At 59.0% G+C, this 24,502-nt stretch overlaps 3 protein-coding genes across 5 annotated transcripts in view; 1 reads left to right on the top strand and 2 right to left on the bottom strand.

Annotated features, from left to right (window-relative positions):
* Positions 1 to 5,572: 5,572 nt before the first annotated feature.
* Positions 5,573 to 14,409, bottom strand: KEAP1 (kelch like ECH associated protein 1). Of its 3 annotated transcripts, none has more exons than XM_046685126.1 (6): positions 14,180 to 14,409; positions 11,546 to 12,231; positions 8,606 to 9,291; positions 7,118 to 7,323; positions 6,397 to 6,573; positions 5,573 to 6,259 (listed from the first exon to the last, which is right to left on the bottom strand). In XM_046685126.1, exons 2-6 carry the CDS (start codon positions 12,089 to 12,091, stop codon positions 6,093 to 6,095), a joined length of 1,782 nt encoding a protein of 593 aa, XP_046541082.1. In that variant the 5' UTR covers positions 12,092 to 12,231; positions 14,180 to 14,409; the 3' UTR covers positions 5,573 to 6,092. The 3 variants fall into 3 exon arrangements, with proteins under 3 accessions (XP_046541082.1, XP_046541081.1, XP_046541083.1); XM_046685125.1 differs by lacking the exon at positions 14,180 to 14,409 and adding an exon at positions 13,786 to 13,927; XM_046685127.1 differs by lacking the exon at positions 14,180 to 14,409 and adding an exon at positions 12,993 to 13,131.
* ATG4D (autophagy related 4D cysteine peptidase) overlaps positions 13,278 to 24,502 on the top strand; it is a 28,310-nt gene continuing 17,085 nt past the window's right edge. The window contains exon 1 of the mRNA XM_046685129.1: positions 13,278 to 13,408. The gene's annotated coding sequence lies outside the window, so the exon portion shown is untranslated. The remainder of the gene's footprint in view (positions 13,409 to 24,502) is intronic.
* S1PR5 (sphingosine-1-phosphate receptor 5) lies at positions 16,777 to 21,261 on the bottom strand. The gene is made up of 2 exons (XM_046685132.1): positions 21,076 to 21,261; positions 16,777 to 18,889 (listed from the first exon to the last, which is right to left on the bottom strand). The coding sequence occupies exon 2, from the start codon at positions 18,869 to 18,871 to the stop codon at positions 17,681 to 17,683; it is 1,191 nt and encodes a 396-aa protein (XP_046541088.1). The 5' UTR covers positions 18,872 to 18,889; positions 21,076 to 21,261; the 3' UTR covers positions 16,777 to 17,680.

Here is a 24,502-nt window from a genome sequence, read left to right as displayed (position 1 = left end):
AGTTGACTATAGGCTGCAGGAGGGCAGAAACCATGGCGTCTGCTCCCAGTTGTATCTACCCGCTTGATGAATCCTTAGAACAGAGATAGCCAGGGAGGGGGAAACATAATAAGTAAGGGGAAGACATAGGGTAGAGAGAAAAGGGACCCCACGTGTCGCAGCTGAGACTTAAGGAGGAAACACCAGCTCGTTGAAGCTGAGAGCAAGTGAAGCCAAAGAGGGAAATCAGAATCAGGCTGCTCCGTTTCAAATTTCCCACCAAGTTGTCTAGATCAGCTGATTAAACCCCGGGGCATCCTGGGATATGTAGTCTGGAAAGTGTTCCTAAACCTGGGGCATCCCGGGACATGTAGTCTGGAAAGTGTTCCTGGGTGTCCTGGTTAAATTGCGGCGTAATAAAATCAAAGTCACAACCCTGGGTGTGCTGCTGGGGCTCCCAGTCCTTTAAATAGGGAATTTCCTGGAGGCACCTGCAGTGGTATTTGATTTATACAAAATATCGTTTGCCCGGAAGTTTTGAAGAATGCTCATTGGAAAGCGGAGAACAAGTCAAGGTCAAGGGCATCCTACACCTGGGAATCGGCCAGTCTCGTTCTTTTTGGAACTTTCCTTCTCTGGAAATAGTTCCGCTTTTTACCCAGAGGCCCACCAGAGGGTGCTGCGCTCCTTTTAGACCCAACTTCCTGTCTTACCCCGAGGGGCGTGGAGAGCAAGAAAACCAGCGGAAGATAAGACAGCCGGGCTGGTGGAAGGACGTTTCCACGGGTGACGAGAGGCAGGGGGAACTTTTCCGTAAATCGGATAAAGTGCTCTCAGGTCATTAAATGTTATCATTCTGACTTTAACAATCTTGATCATTCAGATCAATGTCAGCGTTTCAAGTTTCCAGTACTGACCTCATTCCTAGTTGATAATACTACACTTGTGGTATTCCCACTGTGTTTGCCAGCGGCTGGGTACTGATATTATCCCCATTTTACAGACGAGGAAAGTGACGCACAGAGACGATTTGCACTAAGTGCGTGCCAGATATGGGTCTCAAATTTATTCTGTTTTCTCTAGGGTATTCTTTCTAAATTTTTTCTTTCTTTTTTTTCTGAGGAAGATTTGCTCTGAGCTAACATCTGTTGCCAGTCTTCCTCCTTTTTTTTTTCACTTGAGGAAGATTGGCCCTGAGCTGACATCTGTGCCAATCTTCCTCTATTTTGTATGTGGGTCACCGCCACAGCATGGCCACTGACGAGTGGTGTAGGTCCACACCTGGGAACAGAACCCAGGCCACTGAAGAGAAGCAGGGTGTGCCGAACCCAACCACTAGGCCATGGGGCTGGCTCCCTAATTTTATTTTCTTAAATCCAATCTTCCGCAATATACATTTCCACTAACGTTTATATTTTAAAACCAGAACACAGTCCCAAGGAGAAGAGAGTCATTGAATTGAAGGCACGTTGTATTGGGCCAAGCAAGGTAGCCCAGCATCCAGGACAACAGCGCCCTTCAAGGAGCTGAACGGTACCTGTCCAGTTAATTGGGGGTGGGAAGCTCCTTGCTCACCATCACTGTGGTCCAGGCCGTCTTTCACCTCCATCTTCACTGTCTCTTTTTGTACTGGAAACAGCTTATAGACACACTCTGTGCTCTGAATCTTTTTTTTTTTTTTTTTGAGGAAGATTAGCCCTGAGCTAACATCACTGCCAATCCTCCTCTTTTTGCTGAGGAAGACTGGCCCTGAGCTAACACCTGTGCCCATCTTCCTCTACTTTATATGTGGGACACCTGCCACAGCGTGGCTTGACAAGCGGTGCCATGTCCGCACCCGGGATCCGAACCAGCGAACCCCAGGCCACCAAAATGGAATGTGCACATTTAACTGCTGCTCCACCGGGCCAGCCCCATGTCTTCTGAATCTTAAAAGCAAACCCCCCGCCCCCCCCCCCACCCCGGAGCCCTTCGTGGCTCTCCAGCGGTGATCTGAGCTTTCTCTGCCTCTTTTCACCCAAATGTCTCAAAAGTGTTCCTTTCCTCAGCTTCCTTCACTGACTCCATGTTGTCTCCTCGGTGACAGTGGCTGTTTGGGAGGCACTCAATAAGTCTTTATGGAAGGAATCTCTTGCTTCACCCTCACGATTCTTCTGAAATGGCTCTTGGTAAAGTTCCTTCCCCGTTAGCAAATCCAGTGGGCATTTGAAAGCCTTTTGGAACCGCTTTGTATTTCCTAGTGTTGTTCCTTAAAATTTTTGTTCCCAGGTGCAGACCTACACCATTCATTTGTGGCCACGTTGCAGTGGTGACCCACATACAAAATAGAGGAAGACTGGCACAGATGTTAGGTCAGGGCCAATCTTCCTCAGCAAAAAAAACAAAAAACAAAAAAAACCCAACTCTGATTACCTTAGGCAAGACAGTTAATTTATGGGCAGGAGACGATAACAACAAATGGATAGCAAGCTGGAGGAACTGGCAAGAACCAAAAGTCTTTCTTAAATATGACACAAAAGGGAAAAACTATCCAGGAAAAAGTGATAAATTTGTGTGTAAATTCATAAGGAACTTCTAGAAAACAGCAGGAATAGGATTTGTGACCACCAGTTTGGAGGGCGATCTGGCAGCATGTAGTAAAGGTCTGTCTGCCCGGTGATCTAGTCAGTTCCCCTCTCAGCCTCCACGCGGAGAAATATACATGCTTGTGCCCACGGAGACACGTGAAGAGTGGGCGTGGCCGCCTCATCTGTGATTCTGAGAAACTGCAAACAACCTAAGGGTGTCAACAGTGGAAGAGAGAAAACAGAACATCGGGGAGCTGCTAAAAGGAATGTGACATCACAGACAAAAACACCTAGAAGTCTGACTGAGGGGAGAAAAACAAGTTGGAGAATAATACAGGCAACATTATCCCATTTTTGTAAGGAGACACATAGAACATGACTGCAAATTATTTTTTTAAGATTTAAAGAAGGCTGGAATGGCAAGAGAATGAGATTTCAGCTTTACCTATAATGTTCTAATTTCTTAAAAAGATACTTATGTATTTAAGTATTTGAGGCCCACAGGGCTTGTATGGTCTGGCCCCCTGACTACCTCTGTTCAGCCTCTTCTGATCATGTTTCTCCCCCTCAGAGCTTCATCTAGACTTGCTTCCCAGTGCCTCAGGACCTTTGCACGTGATGCTTCCTCTCTGCAGAATCTCGCCCCTCCTTCCCTCACCTGGTTTACACTTACCAGTTCCTTTGGATTTCCATGAGAAAACCACATCCTCAAGAATGCTTTCTTGGGGCCTCTGACCTAGGTCAAGCTCCTGTCCCTCAGAAAGCTACCGTCAAACAGAATTATGTAGATCATATGAATCTTTTGTTAACACCAGCTCTATGAGAAAGGGACAGTGTCCCGCTTGTGCCTCATTGTGTCTGGACACCCCACTTCATGTCTGGCACAGAACAGCCAATCGAGTACTGTTTGTTGGAAGCATTAAAGACTGAGGGCTAGAAAAATCTGTGCACTTTCCTAAAACAATTCTATCTTGACACTTCACATGGAACATGCCCTGAACCATTGGCACTTGTTTTTTTTTTTTTTTCCTGAGGAAGATTTGCTGTGAGCTAACATCTGTGCCAATCTTCCTCTATTTTGTATGTGGGTCACCAACAAGTGGTGTAGGTCTGCGCCCAGGAGCCGAACCTGGGCCACCAAAGCAGAGTGCACCGAATTTAACCACTAAGGCCACAGGGCCGGCCCCCCATTGTCACTTCTCTTCTCTAACTGCAGGCTCCTCCAAGGTTCCCAGCTCCTGGCTGTTTGAGCTTGAAACCACCCAGGCTTGTTCCTAAGGCTGCGCCCTCCATATCTAATCAGCCTCTTCCCTGGTACATTCTGTTCCTCGCCACTCCCACAGCCCCCGCCTGATAAACCCGCCATCCTCTCTACCTGCTACTGCACCGGCCCGAGCCTTCCCCCACCCATTCTTATCCCCAGCCCAGCCATTTCCACCAAGCCCCCAGAGCCATCGACTTTGGACTGTGAATGGAACCGTGCCTCCTCTGCCTGTCACTCAGCACGTCTGCAATACGGCCGCAGCATCTGGGCACCTGTAGCGACCAAGGGTCCTGGTTTCCCTGGGATGGAGGGGTTCCAGGGACACCAGCCTTTTGGTCTTCAAACTGGACAAGTCCCAGACAAACCAGGATGAGTTGGCCACCCTCCTCCCCTGCTGGGCTGTAATTTCCACGAGGGCAGGGACCCCTGGGGGCTTGGTCACTTGTTTTGTGGAGTTAGAAAGTGAATGTAAGGGCCAGCTGGTGGCGCAGTGGTTTAGATTGCGGGCTCTGCTCAGGCAGCCTGGGGTTTGCCGGTTGGGATCCTGGGTGCGGACCTATATATCGCGCATCAGGCCATGCTGTGGCGGCATCCCACACAGAACTAGGACTTGCGACTAGAATATACAGCTGTGCACTGGGGCTTTGGGGAGGGAAAAGGAGGAAGATTGGCAACAGATATTAGCTTAGGGCCAATCTTCCCCTGCACACACACAAAAAAATTCAGGCAAAAAGACTTTGTGAATGCCAAAAGACTACGTAGATATTCTGTTGACAATTCCTAGTCCACCCCATCCATTCAATGCAGCCAGCATAGATTTATTTTCTTGTTCCACACAAACCTTCAGAGGACCAGACAGCTGGGCTCAATTAAGACAGACTTCCAGGGAACTGAGTGAGGGACGCTGTCAAGATGGGAGGGACCATTTTCCCTGGAAGGGAAGGAATCGTTTCCTTTCTGAGCTCCTTGGAAGAACCAGTGAATTCCCCAGTCGTCGAGACCACACTTCCTTCCTCTTTCCTCCACTCCCCCAGCACGAACGGAGCGGACTCGCGGGAGAGCTCCGGGCCACACACAACCGGTTCACAGGAGCCTAAGAAGATCCCCAAGAGCCCCTTTGTCCTCTTCATCCCCAGACACCTCAATAAAAAACTGGCCATGTTCCTGCAGCCCATGAAAATGGCTGGAGAGACGGTCACCAAAGTCGGAAGGTGCGTCGGGGACGGTTCACCTTAAAATATAAGCTGTGCGCCTCTGTGACATTAGCCTCGAGGAGCCCTGGGAGAGGTAATAGAAGTTAGGTCGTTGTCTTCAAAGGAGCAAAAGTGATAGGGAGGGGCGGCCCTGTGGCTGAGTGGTTAAGTTCGTGTGCTCTGCTTCGGCAGCCCAGGGTTCGCCGGTTCGGATCCTGGGCGTGGACCTACGCACCGCTCGTCAGGCCATGCTGTGGCGGCGTCCCACATAGAACCAGGACGACCTACAATTAGGATATACAACTATGCACTGTGGCTTTGGGGAGAAAAAAAAAGACTGGCAACAGATGCTAGCTCAGGGCCAATCTTCCTCACCAAAAAAAAGGGGGAAAAAGTGATAGAGAAAGGAGCCCTGTGTGGCTTGTCTATGGGGAGAGAGATGCCCCACATATCAAGATGTGCTGAGCAGAGACAACGAACTGGTTTCAAGTTCCAGCTCTGAGGCAAAGGCTGGAGCACCCTTCAGGAGAGTCCCTTCGGGCCCAGGTTCACGCCCTCTGGCCGAGAGCCCCGGTGGAAGACACTAGTTAGTTGTTCTTTATTTTCATTGGAAAGTTACAGGGTTACTTATCAACAGGACGACCGTCCAGGGCAGAGAGATCCAGAGGTTTCTACGGACGGGCCCTCCCGGGTCCGCACCTCCAGAGGAGCCTCAGGTGGCTCCCGGCCAGGCCTCCAGGACCCATCACAAGGCCCGGGAGCAAAACCAGCCGGAGCTCGGGGCCCGCTTTCAGCCCAAAGGGAGGTGGCGGCTGCTGGCGCGGGACCCTGGCGGAGTCTGGGGGTGGCGGGAGCGGGGGCCTGTCCCGGGAGCCAGGCAGGCCGTCCTGGACGTTCCCGGAACCCTGTGGCAGCGCGTGGGCCCCAATCTGGGCTTCTTTCCTTTGGAGTCGTCACGGGACGCAGAGGCACCCAGCCTCCCATCCCGGGGACAGCGTCCACTCTGTCGCCTTTTCTCTTGTCCCTGTTTTTGTATAAAAAGGACCATCCTCTCCAGCGGCCCCTCTTGGCCCGAGGAACCGAGGCGGTTCAACAGGTACAGTTCTGCTGGTCGATCTGCTTCCGGCACGGCTCCATGGTCACCGCGACGCCCACCCCACTGCGGCCCGACGTCATGCGGGTCACCTCGCTCCAGGCGTCTGCGTCCGGGTCGTAACACTCCACGCTGTCCAGGAACGTGTGGCCGTCGTAGCCGCCTGGGGGCAGAGCAGAGGGGACCGTCACTGCCTCCAAGGGTGAGGAGGCGGGGACCGCGAGCAGCCTGCCCACCGGGGCCCCCAAGATGGGATGAGCAGGTCACCGTGCCCGCGGAGGTCCCCACACCCGGCCTCACCGAGGACGTAGATCCTGCCTTGGTGCACGGTGATGCCCAGGGCGCTGCGCCGGTGTTTCATGGGGGCCACGAACGTCCACACCTCCGTCTCCACGTCGTAGCGCTCCACGCTGTTCAGCTGGTCCTGGCCGTTGTAGCCCCCCGCCGCATAGATACAGTTGTGCAGGACGCAGACTCCTAAAAACAAACGCACAGCACAGAGGGTGACCCCGGGGTGACGTGGCCTCGGGGGCCCCAGCCACCGCCTTCTTGGGGGACCCTCCCCTTTCCCGTCTCCCAAGGGACCGTCTCAGAAGCAAAACTGGGAGAGAGGAGCTTGGAGACTGTCAGAATCTAGCTCTATGGGCGTCCGATGGTGCAGTGGGTAAGTTTGCATGCTCTGCTTGGGCGGGCCAGGGTTTATGGGTTCGGATCCTGGGCATGGACATGGCACTGCTCGTCAGGCCGTGCTGTGGTGGTGCCCCACATAGAAGAACTAGAATGACTTACAACTAGGACACACAACTACGTACTGGGGCTTTGGGGAGGAAAAGAAGGAGAATTGGCAACAGTTGTTAGCTCAGGGCCAATCTTCCTCACCAAAAAAAAAAAAAAGAAGAAGAAGAAAGAATCTAGCTCTCCTGTGTCTTCCACAGGGGTCAAGGTGAAACGGGAGGCTGGGCTGGGATGCACCCCAGGGTGGGAGGTCCTCCACCCTCCCCTCCCCGCAGCCCCTGCCCACCTGCCCCGCTCCGGATGGTGTTCATGGGTGTGATCATTCGCCACTCGTTCCTCTCCGGGTAGTAACACTCGGCCGAGTTGAGGCGGTTCGTGCCGTCGAAGCCCCCGACGGCGTAGAGCAGCCGGTTGTGGACGGCCACGCCCACCCCAATCCTCCTCGTCAGCATCGGGGCCACCAAGTGCCACTCGTCCCGCTCTGGCTCATACCTGCCAGGGCATAATGACAATGACAAGGGCCATCAGAGCGGACCTTCGGGGACACTTCCTGCGGCCCCGTGTTTGGCCAGCTCTCTCTACCCTGGAGCACTTTAGTCCTCACGGTTGTTCTCCAAGGCGCCACTGAGCAGTAGCTCCGTGTTCCACATGAGGAAACTGAGGGTCAGAGTGGTCACGAGGTCAAGGTCACACGCACGTGTTGGACCCCAGTGGCTCCATCATACCACTGCCAGGCCCCGTGCTGAGGGTTCGGGGTCTTATCTCACCGAAGCCCCACGCAGCCTGGTGGACCAGGTGGTCATTACTGACCCCCAAATCACCAAGGACAAGACAGAAGCACAGAGGGGGATGTGGCATGTCCAGGGTCACTGGGGAAGTGGCAGAGTTGGGCTGACCCAGCCCTCTCGGACACCAGAACCCCAATTCTAACAACCAGGCTACCACCCAAGACAGCTGTTCTCCGAGAGTGATGCTCAGCACTGGGGTGACCAGAAGTCCCCTTGACCCAGGCACATCTAGTTCACACCTGTGCTCCTGGGGTCACTACCAGTGCCTTTTCTTTCCCTGAAAGTGACCTGCTGAGGGTGACACACCATCTCTTGGTCCTATTCACAGATCACGGGCATCAGAACCCTCTGGATTGTATTTAAAATTCCCATTCCCCAGCCTCACTCCAAACCCACTGATGCCAGATCTCCAGTGGGGGCTGGGGCGTTTATTTAACAAGTTCCAGGTGAGAACTGTATCCTAGCTCACACTTCTAGACAAAGAGACGGTAGAGGACTACGCTATGCAAGAGTCCAAAAGCCCAAAATGCTTGGCCTCTAAACACAGGGTCACCATGCACGGTTGTGCAGACTGTGCACTGCACAAGGGCGCCCCCCCCCCCCCTAAGGGGGCATCTTCCCGCGGAACACATTTCATTCCTCTGTTTATTATAACAATTTGGGGGGGCAGCCGGCAGCAAGGCGTCACGTTCTAACCCAATTAGCGTCTGACAATCTCAAACTCATGGAACTTTCTCCGAATCTGCACAAAGTGGCCATGTCCGTTTGGGATGGCCCTGGAAGCAGTTCCCAGGCCCAGACACACCATCCACGGTCCCGACCATGAATCGCACAGGCGTTTGGCTTCCCGGGAAGGCTTCCACTCCCTGAAGACGGGGGACAAAGAGAGAGACTCAGCCGCGGGGGGCGACTCCCGGAGCCGCTGGCTTGGGACCTGTGTGGCCGCGGGCCCCTCCCCCGCCCGCCGGCCGCGCCGCGCCCCTCACCTCTCGGCGCTGTTGTGGTGGATGCAGCCGTGTGAGCCCCCGATGGCGTAGATGTGCCCGTCGATGACGCCCACCCCGATGCGGTTGCGCGGCACGCTCATGGGCGCGCACGGCGACCACTGGTTGGTCATGGGGTTGTAGCAGTCCAGCGCGCTCGAGTCGGTGTTGCCGTCGGGGGAGTTGTTGCGGCCGCCCACGGCGTACAGCAGCCCGCCCACCACGCAGCCCGCCAGCCCGCTGCGCGGCACCTGCAGGTCGGCCAGGCGCAGCCACGTGCCGTCGCTCGGGTTGTAGGCCTCCAGGTAGCTGAGCGACTGGCGGTAGTAGCCGCCGGCCGTGTAGATGAGGCGGCCGACCTTGGGCGCGCGGCAGGGCAGCGCGGGCGCGGGCTTGTGCAGCGTGAGCTCCTGGAACACCTGCGCCAGGTAGTCCTGGCAGCGCGCGTCGGCGCGCAGGATCTCGCACTTCTGCAGCTGCAGCTGCAGGAAGCGCGGCGGCAGCGCGTGGCAGCGCACGGCCCGCAGCAGCGCCTGCACGTAGAAGCGCCGCTGCGCGCAGTCGTACTTGACCCAGTCGATGCAGGCGTGGAAGACCTCGGACTCGCAGCGCACGTTCAGGTCGTCCCGGCTGATGAGCGTCACCAGCTGGCAGTGCGACAGGTTGAAGAACTCCTCCTGCTTGGCCACCTGCGGGGAACGGCGGCGTGACGGGCGGCCCCGGGCGCCTGCGTGAACTGCGGGCTGGGGTGGGCCGGCCCCCCCTTGGGCGCCCGAAAGCCCCGCTGGGGATAATTTCAGTGAGTTCATGCCACAGGCCGTGCGCCAGGACAGAGGTACTCAGGGAAACGGCAAAGGGACAACGGACCAGGGAACTCTCTTTTTTTCTTTCTTTTTTTTTTTTGGCTAAAGAAGATTGGCCCTGAGCTAACATCTGTGCCCATCTTCCTGCACTTTATATGTGGGTCACCGCCACAGCATGGCTGACAGTGATGTAGGGCCATGCTCAGGATCCAAATTTCGAAGCCGGGCTGCCAAAGTGGAGCCTGCCGAATGAACCACTCCACCACTGGCCAGCCCCAACTGTCCACCTCTTGGTGTCATTTTGTGTTTGAACTCTAAGAATATTACCCGTTTTTTAAAAAATGAAGTTACTGGGGCTGGCCCCGTGGCCGAGTGGTTAAGTTCGCACACTCCGCTGCAGGCAGCCCAGTGTTTCGTCGGTTTGAATCCTGGGTGCGGACATGGCACTGCCGATCAAACCACGCTGAGGCGGCGTCCCACATGCCACAACTAGAAGGACCCATAACGAAGAATATACAACTATGTACTGGGGGGCTTTGGGGAGAAAAAGGAAAAAATAAAATCTTAAAAAAAAAAATTTTTTTTAAAAATGAAGTTACTTTTTCAAAAGAGCAGATTGACTCAAAAGGAAAAATAATAGCAATAGACTATTCTAGGGGAAAAAGTGCAAGCTCTGAAGAAAGCAGCCTGAGTGGTCTCTCTCTCTCTTTTTTTTCCTGAGGAAGACTGGCCCTGAGCTAACATCTGTGCCCATCTTCCTCCACTTTATATGTGGGTCACCGCCACAGCATGGCTGACAGTGGTGTAGGTCCACACTCAGGATCAGGAGCCACGAACCCGGGCTGTCAAAGCAGAGTGTGTGGAATTAACCACTACACCACTGGCCAGCCTCAATTGCATACATCTTGGTGTCATTTTGTGTCTGAACTCTAAGAATATTACCCTGTTTTTTAAACAAAGTTACTTTTTCAAAACAGCAGACTGACTCAAGGAAAAAGGAATAGCAATAGAATACTCTAGAAGACAAAACTGCAGGCTCTGCAGAAAGTAGCCTGAGTTGCTTTTTTTCTTTTTCCCTGAGAAAGATTGGCCCTGAGCTAACATCTCTTGCCAATCTTCCTCTTTTTGCATGTGAGCTGCCACCACAGTATGGCCACTGACGAGTGGTGTGGGTTGGTGCCCAGGAACCGAACCCAGGCCACTGAAGCAGAATGCACCAGACTTAACCACTAGGCCACAGGGGCTGGCCCTCTGAGTTGCCATTTTGACCTGCTACTGTCTGTGTGACCTTGGGCAAGTGTTTGCCTCTCTGTGCCTTGGTGTTCCCCCTTTGTGAAAGGGGGATGCTATTGTAACTACCTCATCACAGGCCTGTTCCTAGGGGTACAGGCACCGGGACATATCTGTCAGGCAGCAGCTTATATGCCCATTGCTGTCACCCCACATGAGCAGGTCACATCGTCCTGGCACCCCAATCCATGCGACCCCTTGAACCCCATGCTGGGCAGGCCAGTGGGGGAGCCCTAGGCCCTGGGACTAATGCCAGAGCTCCTGGGGGCATCTGGTCAGCCCCACACGTGGCGTAGCAGGAAGGAGAGAAATGGGGACCACGTCGTGTCCAGCGGGCCCTGGAGGCGGCCTTGGAAATGTTCCACAAGGCCCCCCAGCACAGGCTTGCTCCTGAGGTAGTTGGGAAGCTGCAGGGACCAGAAGGATGGAAAGGGCCTAGCGTGGGGTGCCGGCCCCCAGCAGGTGCTCTCGGGCCCTGCTTTTCCCCCAGATCAATAACCTGGGCTCCCAACTTCCTCCACGTCAAAGCGAAAATGAAACCGAGAGCAGCCGAAGGACAAGATTGTGTGGACCGAAGGGAACCCGGCGAAGGGTCACGCTGGCCCTTGGCAGCGCGCCCGCGGCTTCAGGAACGGCCTGCCGGGTTGGGCCTGCTCAGCGCCCCCCGGGGCTGAGCCGCTGGCCCCGTCTTGACCTCAGGGAGCCCAGACACTCAGGAAGGCCCCCCCTCCAGCTGTTTCCCAGACCCCCCCCAGATGTGTGGCCCAGGCTCTCAGAGCCCCATTTCCTCCAGCTCCTTCCTCGGCCCCGCCCACCTGCAGGGGGACGGTGATGCCCCCCCCCAGCTCACCTCCCCAAAGTGCATGTAGATATACTCGCGCGCGCGCTGGTGCAGCTCCGCGCAGCCGATCTGCTCGGCGAAGTTGGCGATGCCGATGGCGTTGCTGGGGTCCAGCTGCTGCACCAGGAAGTCGCTGCAGGCGCGCACGACGCTGTCGATCTGGTACATGACGGCGCCGTTCATCACGTGCAGCACGCACTTCTCGCCCATGGAGATGGAGGCAGTGTAGGCGAACTCGATGAGGCGCTCCATGACCGTGGGGTGGATGCCCTCGATGGACACCACCTCCATGCCCTGCTCGCGCAGCCCGTTGGTGAACATGGCCTTGAAGACGGGGCTGGAGGAGGCCAGCACCACCTTGTGGGCCATGAACTGGGCGGCCGGCACGTCCTCGTACTTCACCTGCAGCGTGACGTCGCACAGCTGCTGGCTGAGGCGCAGCTCGTTCATGATGCCGAACGCCTGCTTGGTGTGGTCCTCCAGCGTGTAGCTGAACGTGCGGTTGCCGTGCTGCGAGGGCGTCACCTCCGCCTTGCACTCGGTGGACGCGAACATCACCGTGGGCCCCGCCCCCTCCGGGCGCTGTGACCGCAGGGGCAGGAATCAGGTGCGGGCCCCAGCCCCGCTAGGCCTGGCTTCCAGCTGCATGGGGTTCCAGGTGACAAGGGACAACACCACCACTGGCACTCAGGGGCCTGGAGGAGGGAGAGAGCACAGGGCTGGGGGCCGGGCTTGGAGCCAGGCCGCTTTTTAAGGTAAAGCCACTCCTACACCTGTTTTCCTCCCCAAGCCCAGGTGCAGCAGCGTCCGCTTGTGCTCGCCAACTGCCCCATGGCCTCGCCAGCCCAAGGATCCATCTTAAAGCGAACATAGGTCAGATGATGTCCTTCCCCTGCTCAGAATCCCTCCAGCAACTCCCAGTGCCATGAAGGGTAACACCAAACTCTTCAATGACCTGCAAAGCCCTCTGAAGTTGGCCCCTGTCCACCTCTTCCCTTTGCTCACTCTGTTCCCCCATCTGGTGGCCCTTCCCGTCCTAGAGTATATCTAGCTCTTTCCTTCATTCACCCCACCAACATTTATTGGGCATCTACTGTGTACCAGGCCCTGTTCTAGGCACCGGGAACCCAGCAGTGAACAAAACAGACATAAACTGTGCCCCCTGGAACAGACACTGGGGGAAGGAAGGGCCATAAATAAAATGACAGTGTGACTTGGGGTCAGTTACTTTAAATCCGGCCTCTGTTGGAGCTGAGAGACATGAACAGAGGAAGGGGTGCCGTGGGAGTTAGTTTTCCAGGCACAGGGAACAGCAAGGGCGAAGGCTCAGAGGCAGAATGAGAGAGCCGGTGGGGAGAATCAGGGAGGGGTGTAAGGAGAGAGAATGACCCGTGAAGGGAGCGCCAGGGCAGGAGGTGTGTTGTGAAAGGTCCTGCAGGGCGAAGGGGGGACCTACAGAGGCTCCCTGGGTCTCCATCTTATCCTTCCAGCTCAGCGCAGAGTCCCCTCGGGCCTGTTTATTACCATCCCAGCGCTTGTCAGGAACCGAAAGGAGCTCCTGTGCCTACTTGTTGCGGGCTGGCCCGTCCCTCTGGCCTCAACCCCAGCGCTTCGGAGGGCAGGGCGGGTAGGTCAGGGTCGTGGCCACCCCGGCCTGGGCCTCCCCCACGTCCCGCCTGCGGCCTGGCACCGCGCAGGGGTCAGTGAGCGTGTGGCTGGCCGGCTGCCCGCCCCTGCGCCTGCCAGCGCGCCCTCCTGCACCCGGCCGCTGGCCGCCTCCCCCCGGTGGAGGCCCAGGCCTGCCTCTTGGTCTTTGGCCACCGATCGGTCAACGGTGCCCCCTGGGCCCTGGGCACTTCCCCCCACGAAGCGGTAAGTGGGGCACTGCGCATGCCCCGTCGGAGCCTCCCCCAAGGCCCGGAGGAGGGAGGAAGTGACCCCGCCGCGGCCTCTCCACGGCCGCCCCCAGGGCGCACAGCGAGACCCCCACCGCCCCGGGGTCCCCGGGCCTCCCTCGGAGGGTGCCACCTGGGCCTCCCGCCCGGCTGGCGTGGCCCCCGCGCCACCCCGCCGGTCGCGCCGTCCAACAAAAGGACAGGACCCGGCCGCGCCCTCCTGACCCTCCGCGGGGCCGCAGGCACCCCGAGGCCCCCGCGCCCGCGGCGCCCCGATCCCCGGCCCCCGGGCCCGCCGCAGGGGCGCTCGCGGCCCGCCGTGCCCGCAGCCCGGGCGCAGGCCGCCTCACTCACCCCGCCATGGCCGCGCTCCGGCTCCGCCTCCGCCGCCCAGGCCCGGGCGCCTCCATCGCTGCGCGCGGGGGGAGGCGCGGAGCGCGCGCAGGTCACCATGACTAAGCAGAGCCCGGCGCCGGCCGTGTCACAATAAAAGTCCCCGCGGCCCCGGGCCTCCGGCGGCTGGGACGACAGAGGGGCCGCACCCCCGCCCCCGCCAGCTGTCGCCAAGCTGCGCAGCCCGGGCGCGGCCGCCACAGCGCCCGTCCTGGTGGCGCGGCGGAGTCGGGGACCGCAGCCCTCGGCCCACCCAGCCGCGTGGCCCGAGGCGCCGGGGATCGCAGTCCGCGCGCCCCTGTGCGCACCGGGATCGGTGACCAACAGTCCCCGCCGCCGCCGCCGGCGCGCTCACCTCGGCCCCCGCGTAGCCCCCGTGGCTCCCGCCGCGGGGGGATGCTCCGTGGTGCCACCCGCGCGCCGCGCTTCCGGGAAGCCCGAACGGCCGCGGCCCGGCCAGGGGCGGCTCCCGCCTAATGGTCGCTGTCGGGGACCCGCGGGCGCCTCCGCCGTCGGGGGACCTCGTCCTCTGGGCAGCTGGGCCTGCGGGGTCGCGGCCGTCGGGTGGGGGTCGGCCTCGGGACGCCCGGGAAGGAGGCGGGGAGAGGGCGGAGAGGGCGCGGCGGGGAAGGAGCCGCGATGTCCCGCCCTTCCCGCAGGTGCCCGGCGCCCCGGGGCGAGGAGCGGGACGTCGGGCGCGGGCACACTGCCAGGCCCCCTTCGCACCGTCCCTTCCATGCGCCCGATTTCGCCGGCACTGCGCACGGCTGCGCCCCTCGAGCTGCGCTTCCTTTAATGCAGGCCTCAGGGTCCGGCTGGATCCAGCTAGAATTATCTACTGAGTTCGGTTTCCGGTGTCTGCGTTTTTTAGGTCCCTCCGATCCAGGGGCGCGTGGCGCTCGCCTGCGGGGGTTCGAACCCGGCTCTGCCACCCTCTAGCTCTGGGCCGGTGGGTCCGTGGCTTGACCTGTAAATTGGTAACACTCCCAGCACCGCCCTGCTCGGCCATCGGGAGAACGAAACGCGAATGCTGCCGCCCAATAACTATGATGGATGATTATTCGTGGCAAAGGATACTGATTTGCCATTTCTGCCGTTTGTCCTGTAAAGTTAACTTTTAAATAAATGTATTTAAGTTTCTTTTGAAAAGCCCATCTATATGAAAATTGAGGGAATAATAGCCAGAAAACGCTGGCCTGAACAGATGTTGGTCTAAGAAAGGGTTCTGCCCACCTTCGGGGTGAATGTGGAGGATTGGACGCCCCCGCTCGGGGTCTCGGGGTCCTGCCCGCGCGCCCCGTTTCTGCGGCGTGAAGCTGCAGTTCTGGGCTGCTCCAGAGGGGGCGCCACAGCGTCGGCGGCGAATGCACACAGGGGCCGAGGCCGTGGGGACACCCGCACCCTCCTCGAACACGCCAGAAGACCTCCTGTCATGTCTCTCAACATCCCATCTACAGGCCCTGGGACCCCGTGGTGCCACTTGGAGAGCTTTATCCAAGGTCCACTCCCACACGTGCGGGAGGACGGATGTGGACGGCAAAGCTGTGTATAAAGGACTGGACTCAACCCACATGTCCCTCCCTAGGGCCCTGGTGTGATAAGTGGTGGCACATCCATGCTGTGAAATACTATGCAGCCAGTAAAAAGGACAAGACATTTGCTGGACGAATATTTCCCTCGATTTTTAAAAATGTAAAACAACCCCAAGTGTTATGTACTGAATCGTGCTCCTCCTCAAAGAGAAAAAAATTGCATGTTGAAGCCCTACCCCCAGCGGGATGGTATTTGGAGATGAGGCTTGGGGGGGAATTAGGGTTAGGTGATGTCCTGAGGGTGGGACCCCCGTGAAGGGATTAGTGCCCTTTATAAGAGATACCAGGGAGGGTCTTCTTGCTTCCTCTCCACTTCTAGAGGACACGGCAGGAAGGGGGCGGTCTGCAAGCCCGCAGGAGAGTCCTCACCCGCGCCTGCACGCGCTGGCCCCTCAGCCGGGACTTCAGCCCCCAGAACGGCGAGAAATAAATTTCAGTGGTTGGAACGGCCCAGGCCATGCTGTTTGTTACGGCAGCCAAGCGGACTAAGACGGAAGGACAGCACCAAATCTGCGGGCGGGCAACCGTTTCCAGGATGCCTTCGGAAGGGAACGGCGCCAGGTGCAGAGCAGCGCGAAAGCTGCGCGAAAAGATGTACTTACATTTCGCCCCCTTCATCCGCAGAGCAGTTCTGGAAGATTCCCTGAATTCCCACGGTGACGGACTCCAAGCAGGGGAACTGGTTCTTTTCGAATTTTGTAGGATGTGGACAAGTGCACACGTCTCCTACCGTCACACCATCAAACAACCGAGCAGGGGGCGGGCGTCAGGTTCCTTCGAAGATTCAAGAGCCTGGGGGCGGGGCGCCAGGCCGGGTGGGGAACCTGGTCCAGTCCCGGGAGCGGCCTGGGACCGTGCCCCGAGGCTCGGGTGTGTTTGTGTTCCAGGAAATAGGCTGGTTTCCCGTGCGTGTGGCCCGCGGGGACTCAGACCCCCAGGCCGGGTCGGGGGCCCCCAAATCCTCCCGGGTCTCGGCGGCCGCCTGCAGTTCCGCGGTGTCCCGGCAGGTGGCGCGCGGCAGCCCGCGCCAGGAGCCCCCCGCCCCTCCCCGGCCGCCCCGCCGCGCGGGGGTCAGGAATGCGCCTGGGGACAGCCAGGGGCCGCGGCCAGCGCGCCTGGAGCCTTTTATGGGCATAAACGGGGCCCTGGTATCGCCCCCGGCCGAGAATGCAGACCCCCGAGGGAGGGGGCGTTGCCAGACCCCTCCGGAGCAGCCAGGCGACAGGCCTGGGAGTCTGGCTCGGACACTGGGAGGAGGCACAATGTGGGTGGGAAACCGACCTCGCAAGGTTGCACTGAGGGGAGGACAAAGGTGTGTTCTGGGCCTGTCACGGCGGGGGGACCAGTCAGGCAGGAAGGCTGTCATTGTTGTGATTTTATTCTATTTTTACTTTTTACGAGGGGTCTGACACCACACTCAGAGAGGAACTGGCTGAGTCTCCCAGAGTCAAATTTTAGGGGGCCCTGTCTTTGGCGGTCCTCTCTTCTAAACTGGAGAGCTGACCTTGACTCCACTCTTTTTGTCATTTCCACACTCAATTCCTCAGGAATTATGTCGCGCTACCTCCAAAATCGATCCAGAAGCCCCACCGTCTGAGTCCCCATCATCGCTCCCCTGGGTCAGTGCAGTCATCTTCACCTTGTTCTAGCTTCTACCTTCACCCCACACAGAGATCTGTCAACATCTGAGCCAGGTCAAGTCCCTCCTCTGCCTAGAACCCTCTATGGCTCCCATCTCACACAGAGCAGAAGGAAAGTCCTCCCCTGATCCCACAAGGCCCTGCCCCATTTGCTCCATCATTGCTCTGCCTTTGTTTCCTCCCATTCTCGCCCTTCATCGCTGCTCCAGCTGCAGCGGGATCCATGCTTTTCATAGAACACACAGGCACATTCCAGCCCCAGGGCCTTTGCACCTGCTGTTCCGGCAGCCTGAAATGCTCTTCCTTCCGCTGTTTCCAGGACAATGACATCTCAGCTCACATCATCTGTCACTCTGACCACCATCGCATCATTTTATTGTCACTGGAATTACTCCCATTATATCTTCACTCCATTATTGCCTGTGTCCCCACCAGAAAATGGGTTCCACAAGGGCAGCGATTTGTGTCTGTTGCGATAACTGCCGTGGGGTTTAACGTCAATAAAATACATTTCCCTGCGTCTCTTCTGCCTCCTTTCTACTGCCTTTCCTACAAATCCCTTTATTTAAAAAGAAAAAGTCTGCAAAACAGTTTCTTAGGAAGGCAGTGGCGGGCCAGAGGGCGTCAGTCTGCGGGCGGTGCGGGTACCAGGGTCTGGGCTGTGGTGAGCGTGCCGGGACCGCCGGTGGAGCCGCTGGTGTCCAGCCCGTCCCGCTGGGGCGACGAGCGCTCGGAGCGGCTGGAGATGCGGTCCTGGCCCGAGGGCAGCCAGTGGTGCCGGCCGCCCGAAGCCTCAGCCACACTCTCGGACGACGGGGAGGAGCCCGCGCCCCGGCCGCAGCGCCGGCGGCCGCAGCAGACGAGGCGCAGGAGCGCGTGGCGCAGGTCGTGGCTGGTGAGGGTGTAGATGATGGGGTTCAGAAGCGAGTTGGCCATGGCCAGACCCAGGAAGGGGTCAGCATGCAGGAGCACGGGGCAGGCGCGCGCCGGGCACGCCACGTCCAGCAAGAGGAGCAAGAAGAGGGGACCCCAACATAGCACAAAGGCCAGGAGCACTACGCTGAGTGTGCGCAACAGGGCCAGCGAGCGCGGCGTGCGGCGCGCCCGGCTCAGGGGGCCAGGCCGGGGGCGCGCCTGCTGGCGCCGCGCGTTGGCGCGCACCTGGCAGTAGATGCGCGCGTAGAGAGCACAGATGGTGGCCAGGATGCCGACGAAGACAAGCACGCAGAAGAGCAAGTAGGCCTTGGCGTAGAGCGGCAGGACCGTGGAGCAGGAGTCCAGGCGGCCCAGACAATTCCAGCCCAACGCGGGCAATAGCCCCAGGAGCAGCGACACGCCCCAGGAGGCGACCGCCAGCGCCAGCATGCGCCTTCGACGGGCAGCGGGCGCGGGTCCCCGGCGAGCCATGGTGAGGAGGCGCTCCAGCGCGATGGCCAGGAGGCTCAGCACGGACGCGGCGAGCGTCACGAAGACGCCGCCCTCACGCGCGAACCAGAGCGCAGGCGACAGCTTCAGCGTGAGCGGCCCCGACAGTAGGATGTTGGCGGCATAGGCGGCGCCTGCCAGCAGGTCGGACAGCGTGAGGCTGCCCAGGAGCAGGAACATGGGCGCGTGGAAACGCGGGTGGCGTCCGAGCACGACCAACACGGCCAAGTTCTCGAGCACGATGAGCGCGCACACGGCCAGGCACACGGCGGCGTCGGCGCGCAGCCCCGCGCCGGGCTGGTAGCGCGCACCGTGGAGCTTGCCGGTGTAGTTGTAATGCAGGACGATGACCTCGCTCACAGGCGCCGGACGCAGCAGCCCTGGCTCCATGGGCCGCCCGCCCCGAGTCTGCAGAGAGGTCGGGTGCAGTGTCAGACCGGGAGCGCAGCGACCCCGCGGCCTGCGGAGGCGGGCACGGGCGGAGCCTCGCCGCCCTGGGAAACGGGCCCCAACCCCCTACCCACCACCCCAGACACGCACATTGCGGCCCAGAGGGAATTCGGGATGGAAGGGGGGTGTCCATGGAGATGGGCCGACACAGACACACAAATAACATCCCGAGGGGACAGGGTGACACCAGTCCCACAGGAAAGGAGCACTAAGAATTCACACTCAAGCAGAAGTACCCAGAGGCACAGGAATGCACACAAATCCAGCCACATGCAGGAAGGGACTCACAAATACAATGACACACTGACAAGAACACGTGGGCACATAGTCACAAACTAGGGCAAAAATACGCAGTCGGGGCCCAAACACGGAAATACATTCACACATGGATAGAGCGACACAGCAGAGACATACAAATGGAGCCACAGGCGGACGGGGTCTCACACCCAGTGACAAAGGCCACAATCTCACTACCTCCACCCACAGCCAGCCTGGAGCCCAGAGCCCCACAATTTCCACGCCTCGCTGCACACACTGCTTTTCCTGCCCCAACGCCTTCAGCCGCCGCAAAACGCCGCGAGAAAGCTGAGCCGGGCCACCCATTTTGCAGAGCAGGGCCCAAGGGCAGCAGGCAGGATCCACATGGCACAGACAGGCCCTGGCAGAGGGGCACACATGTCATCAGGGTATAATGATACTGCCCAGCTGTGACTGCGGCCTTCAGTGCCCTTAGGCCCATTTCGCAGAGAAGGCAACGGAGCCTCAGAAGAAGCATCTCCCAAAGAAGCAGGCACAGAGAAGCACGCTCCCACACAAACAGCTGCGCAGACTCGGTTACACAATGGCGAGAGACCGACTTAACAGATGAGAAAACCGAGGCCCAGGGAGGGGAAGGGACGCATTAGGAGAGGGCAGGAACCAAGGCACCGCAGACGGCCTCAGAGGCACACAGGGCGCCAGGCGCACAGACAGATCCACAGGGAGGTGTGGACTCGGCCACGCTGGGGAGGGAGGCATCAAATACACGCAGACACGGGTTACACTCGCTCTGATGGCGACACCGGGCAGAGAGAGGCGCAGAGCCTCTGCCCCGCCTGCGTCGCCTCCGCCTGCCTGGAGGCAGGACTGAGGTAGCGAAACTCGCAGCGGCGTGGCCGGGAGAGGGTGAGGCAGGGGGATTCCAGGCACCCCCACCCCTATCGCGGGCTCGGTATCCAGCCCAGGAGTCAGCGGCTTTCTCTTCCCTAGAGGCCTCTAGGAAAGGCCCGGGAAACCCAAGCTAGGGCGCCGGTGTGGTGGCCAGGACAATCCCCTCCGGGCCAGGCCGAGTCCCGCGCCCCCAGGGACCCAGAGCCGTACACTCACCCCTGCGTCCTGGTCTTGCGCCCTCGGCAGTCGCGCTGCCTCGAGCCGAGCGAGCAGATGCCGCTGGGGGGGCGGGGCTGGAGCTGGCAGGCGAGGGGGCGGGCTCGCAGGGCGCCCCGCGGGCGGTCGCAAGCAGTTGCCCCCTCCCCTCGGCGCCCGGGCACCCGGCCCGCGGCTGCCAGCCTGTGCCACCCGCCGCGGCACCGGAGCGCGCCCCGGCGGCGACTGGCACCGGAGAGCCCTCGGCTCCCCCCTCCGGGCCTGGGCTGCCCTTCCAGGGCCGCTCCGTCGCGGCGTAGGAGGACCGGAGACGCGGGGACAGGGGGATTCTCAGCAGGGGCGGCCGCGGCCTGCGCCTCTTCCCCCTCAGCAGAGGGGTCCTGTCTGGCCTCCGGTTCCTGGGCGCCGGTCCCTCCCCATTTTGCGCCTACCTTCTAACCTACCCTCCTAGGCTGCACCCCAAGGACGCCCCGTCGGGGGAGGGACCCCGGCAGCGCCGACTAGGAGGCGTCTGCAGCAGGGGCGGCCGCAGCCTCCGTCCCCTCCCCCACGGCAGATAGGTCCCGGCGGCTCCCGGGCGCAGGCCCCTCCCCACTCCCTCGCTCCCACCCCCGGCTTGGGGCGAGTGGGGGAAGGGCGGGCACGGGCAGGACTCTGGTGGGAACCTCGTTCTCCCCCGAGAAGGGAGCATCTGGCTCGCCTGCCTCCCGGTTCCCCTTTTCCCCCACCCCATGTCTTCCACCTCATCACTCCTACCACTGGATAAATGAGTGACTGACTCATTTATCGCGTTTTGGCGCTCTGTCCCCAAGAGACTGTCAGCCCCACGCGGGCAAGAATTTGCTCTGGCCTGGGCGCTGCCGGGCGCGCTGAGTGAATGGATGGATGAATGAATGAATGAATGAGTGTCTCTGGGTGGATCTCTCTCCTCGGGTCTCTCAGGGTCGGTCTCTGGTTCTCCCTGTTTCTCTGTGCGTCTCTCTCAGCCGCTGGCTGTGTCTCGCTCTGGCGGTGTCGCTCTCCCACGCCTCTCCCAGGCCTCCGCTCTCCAACGGGCCAGTCCCAGCTGGCCCGCACCCCCACCCCGCGTTCCCAGGGACTTCCTGGCCCGGCGCAGCTCCCCCACCCTCAGACCAGGGCCGCAGCCGGGGAGGGGGCTGGGCCGGGCTGCTCTTTGTCCCGGTGGCCTCAGGCTCTGCCCGCCGAGGGTGGGACGAGGGCGCCCCAGGGGCGATGAGCGGGAGGCTGGGGATGCGGGCGGATCCGGGGGCGCCCCCGGGGGAGGGGCGGCCAGGGGTACCCAGGCCGGGTCGCGCCCCCATGAAGCCCCTTGGGGATGCTCCTGCCCGCGCTGCTGCTGCCACCAAGGATGCGCGCGGCCGAGCGAAGCCAGCGGGGCCCGCCTGGGGGCGCGGGAGCCCTGACGCTTCGGGGCGGGCACCCCGCAGCCAGGCTGGGCACCCCACAGCCGCGCCGACTTAGTCCGCTGGGCTGAGCCCGGACGATTCTCCAAACGCTCGAGGGCACGCCTGGCACGCAGCCGGCACTCAATCAATGACCCCTTTTGCGAAGGGGAAGCCGCACCCCGGAGTGGGAACCTTCTCACCTCCGGGGTGGCAATCTCACCTCCCGCGCGGGCCCCCCGCAACGGAGGCAGGCTCTTCCGGCCGCAGTCCCGGCTCAGCGTCCCCTCCTCCTACCACCTCCCCGCCCCTTTTCCATAGACTGGGACCCTGGCGACTCGGGGAGATGACAGGAGCCTCCTAGAACCCTCTGTGCTTCCATCCCTATCTGCCATTCCACACCCGGGGCAACAGTTCTTAAAACTGTTCTCAAAATTCAATTCTTTTTTTTTTGCCGAGGAAGATTTGCAGCCTGAGCTAAAATCTGCTGACAATCCTCCTCTTTTTTGCTTGAGAAAGATCAGCTCTGAGCTAACATCTGTGCTCATCTTCCTCTATTTTGTATGTGGGTGGCCACCACAGCACGTCCCTGCCCCCAATTCGAACCCACAAACTCCCGGCCACCAAGCAGCATGCACTGAACTTCACCACTACACCACTGGTCGGCCCTTAAAACAGTTCTTCAAACTCCCTTTCCTGCTCCGAACTCTCCCATGGCTCCCTATGTCCTCAGAGAAAACATCCAAGTCTTCACCACCGCCCACAAGGCCCTGCATGTTTCTCCTGATTTCCCCCGCTCGCCCTCTGCCTTACTCCCTTCCAGCCCCACCGGCCTCCCCCCTGTTCCTCACACACTTCAAGACCTTGGCAGTTGGAGATCAGTGTGCCTGGAACAAAATTCCCCCAGCCTTTCCCACCAGGCACCTCCTCAGAGAGGCCTTCCCTGATCTGTCCCCCATCTCCCCAATCTCACATGGCAGTTGGCACCATCTGAAATTACCTCCATTATTTATTTATTCATCTGGCCTATGGGGTGCCTCTGCCCTAGACCCCCAGATCCAAGAAGGTGGACACTCTGTCTGTCCCTCTGCCCAGTGGTTGGTAAAGGTGAAGGGCTTGGAGTCTGGAGCCAGGCTCTACTACCTTACAGTCTAAGACTCTGGGCAAGTGGTGCCCCCTTGGGGCCTCGGTGGCCTCATTGTAAAATGGAGATAATAACAGTGTCCACTCTGAGGGCTGTCGTCGGGGATGAAAGGAACAAGTGGAACAGAGCTGGGGCATACAGTTGGAGCTCAAGAAATGTTAGGTAAGGGACTATTGGTCACCACTATATCCCCGTGGAGGGATTAGGTGGGGACTCGGCTCAGGGCCCACCAGCTTCCCGAGCGGTCCCCACCCCCTGCCTCCCAGGCGAGCCAGGTCTCTTCCCAGGGGAAGGGCAGCCCTGGCCTCCACGCTCCTGCCACAGCCCGCCCGGCTGCTGCGTGCCCGGGCGCACACCGGCCCGGCCAGTTCTGCTGCCAAGGCCCTCGCCCACCGGGGCCGCCCTGCCCCGTCTGCACTCACTCTCGCTGAGCCGTGCCCGGGCCTCTGAAAGGGCAAAGAGCCTCCCACTGGGGTCCCCTCAGACCCCCCTAACCCAGAGAGGCAGAGGGCAGCAGCAGGGCATCCCCTCCCCCCAGCCCCCTCCCACCAGCCCTGAGGCACCCACATGGCTCCAGAGAGCTGCCAGCTGACGGTTGCCCAGGCCAGAGCCCAGAGTGGTCCTGGTTTGGGAGGGTCTCAAACTGGAGGCCCAGGGCCGACTTGGCTCCCAGTCGCAAGGCTTGTGGGCTTCGCGCAGAGGTTTCCCATTCAAAGATCTGTCTGACATGTACTGAAACACTGAACTCCAGTCGCTCTGTTTGTTTCTCCCAGGGGAACAGGTTAACTCTGGAACAATTACATGCTAGTTTTGAACAAATAAGTACCTATGTCATAGATACAGACAGCTGTTGGAGAAGGAAGTTATAAATGAGCCCCATGCTGCTGGACCGGGGTTATCAGTATGACATGTTTATCTTTAATAGGTAGACACAAAAATAAACATAGATATGTGTGCATACGTGGGTTAGTACACACGTGCTTCCTAGGTCTGTCTGCTGAGGGACCAGAAGCTGAGACACCCCACGAGCAATGAGAACACTCAGCACCCAGATTTTGGTCTCTAAATACCATTTTCCAATACGAGGAACCAGGGCTCCTTGGAGAAATGGCTGGTTCTGGGGCAGAGAAAATACGAAACGAGACTGGAACGTCTTGCAGCATCAGAAAATGCTAAAAAAAAAAAAAAAGCTAAAAGGACAGAGGAGTCAGCCTAAAAGAGTTCCTGCTGGCCAGAGCTGGAACAATTTGAATACAAAATAAGTTGTAGTAGTAATGGGTTATAACCCAAAGGACAAAATAAATGTCCATGCATTTATACCTATTTAAATACATGATTGAAGCAATTTTAAAATGAGGGGAAGGGAGAAATCTTCCTGACAGAAGAATTCCAATGAATAAATGTAAGTCAATGATGAAAACAGAAGCTTGCAATTCCAATACACTGTGATTGTTGCTGCAGCCAGAATCCACGAGAAAATTCATGAGCAAAATTTTAAGGAGAAACAAGACATTGGCACGGCTTCAAAGTTTCTCTCCCTAAGTATTTCCCTTTTTTTTTTTAAGATTTTATTTTTTCCCCTTTTTCTCCCCAAAGCCCCACGGTACGTAGTTGTATATTCTTCGTTGTGGGTCCTTCTAGTTGTGGCATGTGGGACGC

The sequence above is a fragment of the Equus quagga genome, chromosome 14, assembly GCF_021613505.1.
Source record: "Equus quagga isolate Etosha38 chromosome 14, UCLA_HA_Equagga_1.0, whole genome shotgun sequence".
NCBI lineage: Eukaryota > Metazoa > Chordata > Mammalia > Perissodactyla > Equidae > Equus > Equus quagga.
The sequence above is the reverse complement of the archived record's forward strand: the minus strand, read 5'-3'. Positions and strand labels throughout refer to the sequence as shown.